Raw genomic sequence first — 12,665 nt, forward strand, 5'->3', positions numbered from 1 at the left:
AAACTAAATGCATACAATGTAATAATAACATAAAATCACCTACTGTAATAAATAAAAATAATTCACTAAATTATTAAAATTCCTCTATCTTTCTGCTTATATTTATAATACTGCTTTTTTATTCAAATGGCATGGTATATCCATTACTTACTTTTGTTGATTTATTGTTTGAAGACTACAGTGTAAAGTAAAGAAATACAAAGCTGTTGATACTACTACTAAAAACATACAACGCAATGTTGTCATTCTATTATTATTAATTCTTTTGACCTTGTGAAGAAAGGGGATACACTCAATTGTTGTGATTGTTTTAAAGATTTGTTAAATAATTACTAAATAAGGGGCAAAAACTGTTTTAATGGTATAAAATATGAACACTAATATTATATTTCATCATCATCATCATCTATGGTAAATGGATGTTATAAAATATGAACACTAATATTATATTTCATCATCATCATCATCTATGGTAAATGGATGTTATAAAATATGAACACTAATATTATATTTCATCATCATCATCATCTATGGTAAATGGATGTTATAAAATATGAACACTAATATTATATTTCATCATCATCATCATCTATGGTAAATGGATGTTTTGATCAAATAATAAAGTAACCTAAACTTTGTATTTTGCAAAGGGGGTCATTGTTGTTGTTTTTGTGACAAAAAAGAAAAATTTTGAATTTACAGCATCAAATATTATCAGATTCAGACCCATTTAGTGACTATCTTTACAATGCTACTATATAACAGTAATAGTATAAAGGTTGAATAGCTGGGCTTAAATTGTTTGATTTGAGTGACAGATTACAGTTTACCATTGTCAGAATATGAGGAAACACAACAAGGAAATAAGGTATAAAGAATTCCTACTGTGTACATTAAATACTGAGGAAATTCCACACTTGAATAGTACAACACTATGTGGTTTGGATCAATTGTTTCGTAATGCAGTAAATATGAATTACTGCAGAAAGCTATGAATGTACCGCAGTAGCATGTAAACAAGTAACTTACACTTGACATGTATTTGGTATCTTCCGAACTTCTTAGATGCTATCAAAATAGAACAGAAAAATAAAACATTTTAGTTTCAATTCAAATACAATGTGCAACCAATAAAATACAATGTTCAACCTATAAAATACATTAATGTTCAACCTATAAAATACATTAATGTTCAACCTATAAAATACATTAATGTTCAACCTATAAAATACATTAATGTTCAACCTATAAAATACATTAATTTGCAACCTATAAAATACATTAATTTGCAACCTCTAAAACACATTAATTTGCAACCTATAAAATACATTAATTTGCAACCTCTAAAACTCATTAATTTGCAACCTCTAAAACTCATTAATTTGCAACCAATGAAATACATTAATGTACAATCTGTTTAATACATTAATCTATAAATGTCATTTAAAAATTGAAAAATAAACTTGACTGGAATACAAACAAAGAGTATACAGTAACTCACAATTTTATATAGTTGATAAATATTACAAGCGTCGCCGGCAACCATCTCACCACCAATGCGGGGAACTAAATCCAGTTCCAGCTGGTTGTTACCCTGGTCGATTCGTCCCGTGATCTCCTTCTTAAGCTCCCTCGTCTGCTCCTGCGTTAATAATCCGGAAATCAGTTCTAGCCTTAATTCCATCAGTTTCTCCATAAGGAGTTGAAGAATGGAGAAATCTCTCGTGTTTCCGACCTGTACAATGAGAAAGAGTCAATTAATCTGAATGAAATGGTTGAAAATTAGCGGATAAACAAGATAAATCCAAAGGCAAATTAATGAAAAAATGACAATGCTTTAGGTATCAATGGCTGCATCTCAATGGAGATACAAAATAAAATAAGTACTGAAAAATGACAATGCTTTAGGTGTCGGTGGCTGGATCTCAATGGAGATACAAAATAAAATAAGCACTGAAAAAATGACAATGCTGTGGGTATCAGTGGCTGGATCTCAATGGAGATACAAAATAAAATAAGCACTGAAAAAATGACAATGCTGTGGGTATCAGTGGCTGGATCTCAATGGAGATACAAAATGACAATGCTGTGGGTATCAGTGGCTGGATCTCAATGGATACAAAATGACAATGGTGTGGGTATCAGTGGCTGGATCTCAATGGAGATACAAAATGAAAATGCTGTGGGTATCAGTGGCTGGATCTCAATGGATACAAAATGACAATGCTGTGGGTATCAGTGGCTGGATCTCAATGGAGATACAAAATGACAATGCTGTGGGTATCAGTGGCTGGATCTCAATGGAGATACAAAATGACAATGCTGTGGGTATCAGTGGCTGGATCTCAATGGAGATACAAAATGACAATGCTGTGGGTATCAGTGGCTGAATCTCAATGGAGATACAAAATGACAATGCTGTGGGTATCAGTGGCTGGATCTCAATGGAGATACAAAATGACAATGCTGTGGGTATCAGTGGCTGGATCTCAATGGAGATACAAAATAAAAAAATAAAAAAACAAAATCAAAACGATAAAGTAAAAGATGCAATGGTTTAAAACACACAAATGTTTTAAATGTCACGTACCACATATGCATTCTTTAATATCATGTCCCATTCTCGCAATACTGAAGTAACTTCTCGCCCAATCGGATCTTCAGCTGGTAATACTGTTTCATATCTCCTAAAAAATTCAAATCAAATATTAAACATTCATACACATTTGATTAAGCATGTTCTTAGCTTTCATTCTAGAGAGGTAAGCTTTGATTTCCAATTTCAGCCTTCTTTCAACTTTGTGAAAACAAATATAGATTGACCCAGACTGACCTGGACTTCATGACAACAAGAAATTTAAACTGTGTTAACTTGATTTATCAGGAAGTTATCACACTTGTAACAGATGAACAGTTTGAGGAAATGTTGCATGATAAAATCTATCAAAAGTTTTAATTCTGAGTTTCAGTTTTTCAAACACAAACTTTATCTCTGAATGTCATGCTTTTAGGCCTACAAAGGGAAACCTAACCATTTACACAAATTTTTAAATGCGTGTAAATTGCAATATAAACTGTACACAGTACAATAGGTTGGTTGCACGGATAGTTTGACAAAAGAAGTGTGATATGCCCAAATATAGTACTGATAAGCCCAAATATGGTAGTGATATGACATCATGTCCATATATGGGCAAATCACATTTTTTTGTCACATAAAGTTTAACATTGTAGACATAGCTTATAGATAGGACAGACACATTAAATACTAGATTTTTGTTTTCAAAATATGAGTATGGTAGGCTAAGCTATACTTACCCATCATTTTCAACAATACACTTTTTTATGTGTATGGTATTTGATGGAAATATTCCCTGCAAGACATAGAATAATAATCAGATATTAATTAGGGTAATAGTTATTGACTACCATCTCCATAAATGTCTGTTTCGCACATTCTGAAATGATGTATACTGAATTCAGTTACAAATTTAAAACTACTTAAAGCATTTTTTTAGTTGTTTAAATTCAATTATAAGGGAAAGTAAGTTCTATTTTAAAATGTGTGGTAGAATTTGAAGAAGGAAAACCATTAATTTGCTAGGAACTTTCCACTTGTACATATCCTGTTACTTGATACTGTATACAACACATATTGAAAGCACTTCCTCATACAGCATGACCATTTTCAATTGTTTATAACCTATACACACAAATGCCACTATTTCTATTATAAAACATACGGAAGATCATAAGCACAACACAAAGTTGCCAAGAATGACACATTGAACTAGTATCTTATATGTTCAATGTGTAAACAGTAGGCCTAGCTAAGGCCTACTCTAGGCCTAGGCCTACTGTATGAACATCACTCCTACCAGAAATCAATATAATATTAGTCAATTCATACTACTGTATGGTCAATCATACCCAACTCCCTGATCATACTACTGTATGGTCAATCATACTATGGTCAATTCATACTACTGTATGGTCAATCATACTATCTATGGTCAATCATACTATCTATGGTCAATTCATATAATACTGTATGGTCAATTCATACTACTGTATGGTCAATCATACTATGGTCAACAATTATACTACCGTATGGTCAATCATACTATGGTCAACAATCATACTACTGTATGGTCAATCATACTATGGTCAACAATCATACTACTGGTCAATTGATACATTATTATTAGTTGGATCATGGAGAAATTCTCCATGGTTGGATAGATATGGTTAATCTACTCCTGACTCAGAGGGTGAAACATTGCCAGGATATTTTGACATTCTTACCAATTGATCTTTCCTTTTTATTGCGCATCCTCGTAGCCAACCTGAAAAAATTAAATCATTAAATTGACTAATGAGTATATAAAACAATAGATACATTGTTGCATCTTTACTCTTGAATCAGAACAAACTAAGCCACTAAGTACGTACAGTACACAATAAGATTGTACTGCATTGGTGTACAATAGGTGACCAACAGCTTGACATCTATTTTGGAGGATGCAACATTGCAACATCAGCATATAACATTTGTTATAGTTCTCTTACATAATCAAATACATTTCGACTGACGATCACAAGGACAGCAGATTTCACCAAAATTAAACTAACCATAGTATTTTGTTTTTTACCTACATTTATTTCCCGTCACTTGTTTTCATAAAGTAAACAACTTACTTTTATCTTCACTTTCTTCTATAATATGTACTGCTTGTCCAATTTCTAATTTTAGTCCATGTTCCACATTTTCCCCATCGAAGTTGCATATGGCTAAATAAAATGTAACTTGATAAATAAAATGTACTAAAGAAATGTGCTTGTTTGTCAATAATGTTGTTACAGTATTGTCAGTGAAACCACAACTATTTTCGTACTTCATACATTTTCACTGTAAACATTGCTTCTATTTCCTTTAAAAAATAATATCAGTCTCGTTTTTGCCTTAGGAGAAAAACATTATTACTATTAAATTAATGTTAAATATATAACTATAAATTTTATTTTTAGAAAAATGATATCATAAATAATATGGTACGGTATGTTAAGGATGCAATTATTGTGCATTTAGATATTAAACTTGTTGTTACACTACAGTATTCACTGTGGTACTCTTTTTTTCTTGGTATATTTAACAATTTGTGTACAACATGTGTCGGAAGCAGTGAAACATTATTCAGTCAATTACACCAATTAACACTCAGCAATTAATAATTGATCTTTTTTTAACCACTGAGGCGGGTTAGTGGTATGTGGGGCATGACAGTATGCATCATTGCATGCAAATGTCTGGTAACTTATATTTTTACTTTATTTACATCTATTTGTAGACAATCTACTGTACAGTAAAAGAAAACATAAAAACCACAAAATTTAATAGACATTCAATGACAATATGCCTGCAGATTTACAGGCCCTAAGATACTGTATGGAATTCACTTTCTAAGAACATTACTAATCTATTGAATGCTTTGATCAAAACTTTTAAGCTAATAAAGTGTAGGTTAGGTAGTTATACTGTAAGATGACGTCTAGAGAGTTACATCATCTTGGTATGGTAATAGATGTTAGGTTGTTGACACAAAGATCACTTCCTATCTGACTCAAATGAGTACAGCTGAGAGTGACCAGGGCAACATATGTCTAGCATTAAGCAGCAGATAATTGCAATCATCAACGCTGCTAGCATAAAGCAAACAATTGTGAATATCAAACATATTATGTGTTAATCACAGATTTTGAATTTACAGTACCATGCATAAATTTTGAGATTTATTTGGGTGAGACTCGAACCCATGACCATGTCATCATACCTCAAGACCACCAAGCTTGTGCTGAGTAATGTCAATTAAACACATAATTAAGTACATACTGTATTTAAAGTACATTTACAATAGTCAAATTGAACCACTAGAATTAATTACAATTATAATTAGCTAGTTAATTAGTAATTCGTACCATTGGTTTGATAAAAAGAATTGTTTACACATTTATAATTAGCTATCTGAAGGCTTTTTGATTTATCCAGGAAAAGACTATAAGAAGAATGACAAAATAAACTAGAGGTAAAAATAACATGTAGAGTTTCTAATGTTGTCAGTCATGTGCACAATGATACATATTGTTTTTGTTTCGCTTTTAAGTCCCTACTTAAAACCACCATTAAGAACAACATATCCTTCTTATTGTTTCATTAATAACTTCCTTAAAGGTATTAAGTTTCTAAAGATTAAAATGGAAACAATAATGTTAAGTTACCAATGTCGACATTTTAATAAAGTTCATATTAAAATCCACAATTGAATGTGGTTTGGTAAACAGGTAAAGATTGCCAGAGTGTAATCCTGCCATGACTCAATAGAGTCTCCAATTTTATGGGGTTCCCATTTTTAGGGAAAGAAATGCAACAGATGACAATGACAGCTAAAATAAAAAATATTTATAAAATAAAAAATATTTATTTTAGCTTTAGTACAGTATGATTATGAAACTATATTTAACAAGCGAATTGATAAAATCTAGCTAATTATTATGAATCACACAAATTGGGTAACAAACCATAAATTGATCTACTACATCGTGTTACACTCGTCATTCATCACAACTCAACACAACATGAAGTGAAACAAGTGTTGTACTATCAAATATAATAGTAACCCATTATTCTTAAACACTATATTTCGGTTCTACATCTAAAGACAATATTTATGATATATAGTGTAACTACAGGATGTCAAATAAAATGGCAGTTAAGTCAAATTAACAAATATTTAATCAATCTACTATAGTTTAGAAACAAGTACTGTATAGTAATTATTAATTTAGCAAGAGCATGGCAATTGGAATACTGGGTCATAAAATGAAACATAATACAAACACAGAATAAATCAATAAACCAATTAAATAAACCAGATGTTACTGCAACTTCCGAAATAAAAATTCTGTTAATAAAATCTGATATAGAATCCATAAATAACAAACTTAGCAGCACTTATTCTTAGAAACAACTACCTAGTACCAGTACTGTAGAATAGATGTCAAGGCAAAATATATTATTAGTTTCACTTCACAAATAACATGTACAGTAGCTCAATTTTAAACAGTACAAACTATGTGTACGTACTTTTTAAACCAAATGCATTGTCAATTCATGGATTTTGTATAATAATTATTATCACTGAACATGTGTTTTTTATAACAGAGATCTCCATTAAAGGGTATCTTTCATCCAAATTATAAACCAAGGCTGTATCTGAGTAAAAACCAAACATGACATCATAATCAACTTGTGGTGATTCATATATTGTACATCAGAATATAACAATCATTTGAACACATGTGTACTATCTATAAACAAATAACCACCAAACAGAAAACTAGGAGCATGTTTTGATTGTTTTAAAATTATTATTATATTTATAGTTTATATTGTTTGTTTGATTGCACAATAAATTCTACAAATTAGCTATAGTTTTAACAAACAACTGCTTTCAATACAATTAGTAAATTTACAATTGAATACAATGTGTAAACACAGAAAATTGGCCAAAAAAAGTACAAACACAAACATGTTGATTTAGTAGAACTTCCTTATTGGATCATGGACCTACCTGTAAATTGATTGATTGATTCTTTTATTTAAATACATGTGAAATGCTTGGCTTTGCAAGGCACACTATCTTGTTCTGATTATCAATGGATTCCAAATCATTAAGTTAATATCTAAGCTTCAATGCTTTTTTAATTAAATTTGTATAATTATCCTGGTTTGATTTAAATTTACAAGCTACTTGAATTTGCATTACAAGTTGAGTCGAATGGCCTAGCTGTTAAGGCAGGGGAGCCGCAAACCATTGTATTATATAATTGAAACAGGTTCACAAGTTACTGTACTCCTCAACCATTGTTTGTCTTCTCGCATAATGACTGGATGTCATCTGGACCATGTTTACTTAAAAGAATTCATTTTTTTTTTTCGAAGAGTGGAGGGTTACCACAGTGAACTGGCCCCTCTCAGCCTCTGTCGTGGATAGGCAAATGAGCGCTGTTTGGTGGCAGCTGTAGGACACAAAGGGACTCTTAGGGAAAGGGAATGTGTGTCATACAAACCTGTGGACAGGCCTATCCCCAACATTTACATTATAAACAATTACCTGTACAACAAAACTGGATGAAAATTCTAAAAATTGTTAATGTGGATGTTATTTTGATCTTTATAAATTTCACAACTTAATGTTATTGAATAGTAAAGTTGATGCATAACTGTATTAGCATTGATCTTTGTTTGTGAGATACAGTAGGCATATTGTACACATTGACAGTATAATCATGTACAATACATTAGAAAGTAAAAGTCTGCCAATCTCCAAGTTGTGTTTACAAGCAATAATCATAGTATCCCAGTTTCAAATCCAAGTATCAAATTCACAGATCAATAATTTTATATTTTATTATTATATAACAGTAACACCTAAATATTAAATTCTTGTCATTTGATTGGACGATTGTGGATCACATGGCGAGCAATAGTACGCACTATAATTCAATAGTACAATTTATTATGGTTTTCTGTTTATTCATTTTTTACTAATAAAGACCTTGATGCCACCAGGATAATTTCTGTATGACGAAACTTAGAATGATCTCCAAAGATCCGTTGATCCTGCTCGTAATGGCCGCCACCTTGAACACCGGAAGATTCCAAAAACCTCAATCATTTTAAATGAAACAATTAATTTACTATAAGTATAATACAATAATTGTTGTGGAGCTACAATAATAAAAAATCCCACATTCAAACATACTAACGTCTGTTTTCTCATTCCCTATTTTTAAATAAACTTCATAGACAGGTTGCTCAATTAATTTACTTGTTTCTACTTGTTTCCCGTACACTTTCGTCTACGGGATCGAGGCGAAGCACTCAGTGCTTAAAAGCCCCTCTTAGCAAAAAATCATATTCAATATAGGGTGAAAACTTCAGCGGGTGGTTGGACCATGCGACGTTAAGTTTTGCTTTGAACAAGTTCACCGTAGCACATGAAACTACATCCGTAGGCAGAGCATTCCATAAGAGAATAACACTCCTGGAGAACGTGTCCCTCCTAATATTAAGACGAGAGCTTTTAAACTTGAGTTTATATGGGTGTCCACGGGTACGAGAGTCTGGATCAAATTCAAAAAATGTGTTGATCGAAATACGATCAAAACCTTTTACAATCCTAAAAACTTGGATAATATCTGCTCTCTGCCTTCGATATCTCATGGTAGGAAGACCAAGAATTCTCAAACGCTGTCCATAAGGGATATTACAGTACCTAGGAATCAATCTTGTTGCTCTTTGCTGGACCTTCTCTATTTCATCCTGATCTCGTTTTCTAATAGGATTATAAACAGTATTACAATATTCAAGCATTGGCCTGACAATAGACTTATACAGCTTCAAAAATCCATCTTTATTCAAGAATTAATAAAAGATCTACAGTATAAATCATTCCTAGTTTCTTATTAGCTCTTTTACAAATATCCGCTACATGCAAATTAAAGATTAAACTAGGATCAAAGGTAACACCTAGATCTTTCTCCTGCTTTACCTCATGTAGTAAATTATCAGCCATTGAATACACGAAATTGGGATTATCACGACCATAATGAAATACCTTACACTTAGTGTCATTAAATGGCAATTGCCAAACATTAGACCAATGGGAAGCACTGTCAATGTCTCTCTGAAATAAATCCGCATCATCAATGTTATTGACCACTCTATACAACTTAGTGTCGTCTGCAAATAAACGTATATTAGATTCGACAACATCAGGTAAATCGTTAATGAAGATTGAAAATAAGATTGGGCCCACAACGCTACCCTGTGGAATTCGACTTAATACTGGAGCCTGTGATGATAATTGACCATTGACACTAACTCGTTGTGTTCTATTTGACAAATAATTAGAGAACCAACCTAGTAGATTTCCGATAATACCAAAACCTTTCAATTTGACTAGAAGCCTTTAATACACTAAGAGCTCAAGCTAAAATTTGAAGCAATAAGAATAGGAATGATATGAAAGTAAAAGATCGTAAAAAACTTTACAAACCCCGCCAGCAATAATAAAGAAATTTCCAACTTCAGAAACACGTCCCACTACCATAATGTGCGCACAATAAACTAGGGGGCCTAGTATGTTCTCCCATTCCCTATTTTTAAATAAATTTCATGGACAGGTTCTTTATTTGGAAGTACCCTGTAGTACTACAGTAAGTCTGTATTAAACCCAAAAATCATGGATAAATGTCTCCATGCTTTAAAGTAGAGTACACTGATTAAATTCTTAATCCTATATTTTAATCCCTGTATTCAATAGTATCGGATAAAAGTAAACAGAGTTTGATCTGTAATTGACAAGGATAAAGGAAACCCTACCCTTGACTGGAGCATACATTATATTTAAGGAACATCTAAGACTGAATGAGTCATAAATAAACTTGGCTCAGCTCCACCTTAAGTTCACACTTACCTAAATAGCAAAAATTATACTTAAGAACACTACTGAAAAATGAAGTTCTTTCTTTCTATTTGGATGTGTGTCTTTTTCGTCAATTCAATTGACAAACAATAAGCCAACAATAAGCCAACAATAAGCCAAAGACTGAAACCAATGTTTTACAATGAAAACACAACCACATCAATTGACAAACAATAAGCCAAAGACTGAAACCAATGTTTTACAATGAAAACACAACCACAGAGAAACAAACACTTACAATACTAGTATTAGCAAATTAGTAATAACATTGTCCTTAAGTTATAAAATTGGGAAAAATATTTTCAGGGGGTGTAGTAATGGGGACATTAGAATCCTGAAATGTAACCAATCTTAACTAAGTTGCCCCTGCACTGTGTCACCAGGGAGGTGATGATCCCACAGCTCAAATAAACTCTGATATTTATTGCAAGGTGAAACATGAAACATACAACATAAGATTAGGGAAAGTACCTAAACATTTTGGAATTTATACAAGGTCAATCGGCCAGACCCCTTAATGTGTGACATGATGCCAACATTAAGGAGTGTAGGGATGTAGGCCCTATCTAGGGATACAGGTCATAAGGTCATGGGGGTCATGTTGTACCACACACTAACAATTACTAGAACATTTAATACAGAATTTAATACGGTATCAAGACAGTCTACAGTGAAACTATGTTGATCGTGATATGGCAGATTCTTATCAATAATTAGGTCAGATATTTGCTTATTATGCATTTTAATTTATTTTTTTCCAAGGATGACAAACCAAAATAGTTTTTACAATAAAATGTGTGTAGATCTTGAAAGTAACTATACTCCTCAATTCGTCTCTTTAACAAACAATTTGTAAGATAATTACTGTAATTACTTTTAATGAACTGTACATGGCCTACAATGTATTGACTTACAGTACAATATATCGAATTGTATTGATGTTTTTACATGGTTTTTTTTATTATGAATGTAACGGGGAGCTGAGTCTCACATTTTACAATTATTATGTGACAATAAAATATATCTATGTCTATGTCTAATTATCATTCTGTCTTCTAAAAGTCTAAGGAAAAATCTATTTTAAAAAATAAATTTTATAATTTGTGAAACAAGCATTTATATTTTAAACAAAATATTTTTTTCAAAGCAAAAACAATTTGTAATATACTTTTATAATAAACTTTAAATAAAGAAGTAATGAATAATTTAGTTCTGAATCACATTTGGACATTTTACATATTAATCTTCGGGAAACTACAACAAAATTTAAATAAAACTGCAGACATTGATAAAATTGGGGAAATGTACCTAAAACTACAGAGTGTTCAATTCAATAGTGTTAGCCCTCCAAAGATAATACATTTACATATAATAGATTTTGATTAGATAACATTCATAGGAAAATACAAGTATGATTTTTGTACCTATCATGTTTGCTATCAGGAAGATAATAACAATGCAACTATTTAGTGTATATACAGGTAAAACAATATACTTTATTTATTTTATATGTACAGTGTAACAACAGTAATATTTCCTGTTATTGTTTGCAATATGATAAATAACAATTTCAAGATGTACACAATTTTTTGGTTTTATTTTATTTTATAAATATTTAATTACATCTAGATAATATTATTAAGATGTTGGATATAAATAAAAAATTACTATAGAATAGGCTGCTAGTGCCTGGGCGTTATTGTGAAGCCTTAGCTAGATATGCACAAAATACAGACGATAAGCAGCAGGAGGAAGTTAACACATCCCCCTCGAGAAGTGTCAGCCGCAAAACACCCAACCGAGGTAAATAAAGGCACGAGGATATGCATTTACATAATGCACCAAATGTCACAATATTACGAGAAAATATAAACACATTATTAATCTTACCAATTCCATATTTCTTCTCGGTCGTTCTAACCCACATTTTTCTCCTGACAAAGTTTAATATTCCATAATTGTATAGTTTTGATTCATGTCGCGACGCAGACGATGATGATACGGAAGTAAAGAAACAACACGGTTTTTATCTTATTAAATAGCGCCCCCTATAATATCAACATAAAACTTCCGCCTCTCTCCTTTTTATCTCCCTCCATGATAGTACTAAAAGCAATT

General features: G+C 31.7%; 1 protein-coding gene across 4 annotated transcripts in view; it reads right to left on the bottom strand.

The window, feature by feature from the left end:
- Positions 1-12,538, bottom strand: part of LOC140058925 (dedicator of cytokinesis protein 3-like) — a 43,587-nt gene extending 31,049 nt beyond the window's left edge. For 3 of the 4 annotated variants that reach the window (XM_072104715.1, XM_072104717.1, XM_072104714.1), the window contains exons 1-8: positions 12,438-12,538; positions 4,699-4,791; positions 4,306-4,346; positions 3,319-3,374; positions 2,591-2,687; positions 1,502-1,735; positions 1,030-1,068; positions 152-175 (exon numbers count right to left, since the gene is read on the bottom strand). In XM_072104715.1, the coding sequence (XP_071960816.1) occupies positions 152-175; positions 1,030-1,068; positions 1,502-1,735; positions 2,591-2,687; positions 3,319-3,374; positions 4,306-4,346; positions 4,699-4,791; positions 12,438-12,474 (621 nt within the window). In that variant the 5' untranslated portion in view covers positions 12,475-12,538. The remainder of the gene's footprint in view (positions 1-151; positions 176-1,029; positions 1,069-1,501; positions 1,736-2,590; positions 2,688-3,318; positions 3,375-4,305; positions 4,347-4,698; positions 4,792-12,437) is intronic. The other variant, XM_072104716.1, reaches the window with a different exon arrangement.
- Positions 12,539-12,665: the final 127 nt, after the last annotated feature.

Source organism: Antedon mediterranea, chromosome 9 (genome assembly GCF_964355755.1).
Source record: "Antedon mediterranea chromosome 9, ecAntMedi1.1, whole genome shotgun sequence".
In the NCBI taxonomy this organism is placed as follows: domain Eukaryota; kingdom Metazoa; phylum Echinodermata; class Crinoidea; order Comatulida; family Antedonidae; genus Antedon; species Antedon mediterranea.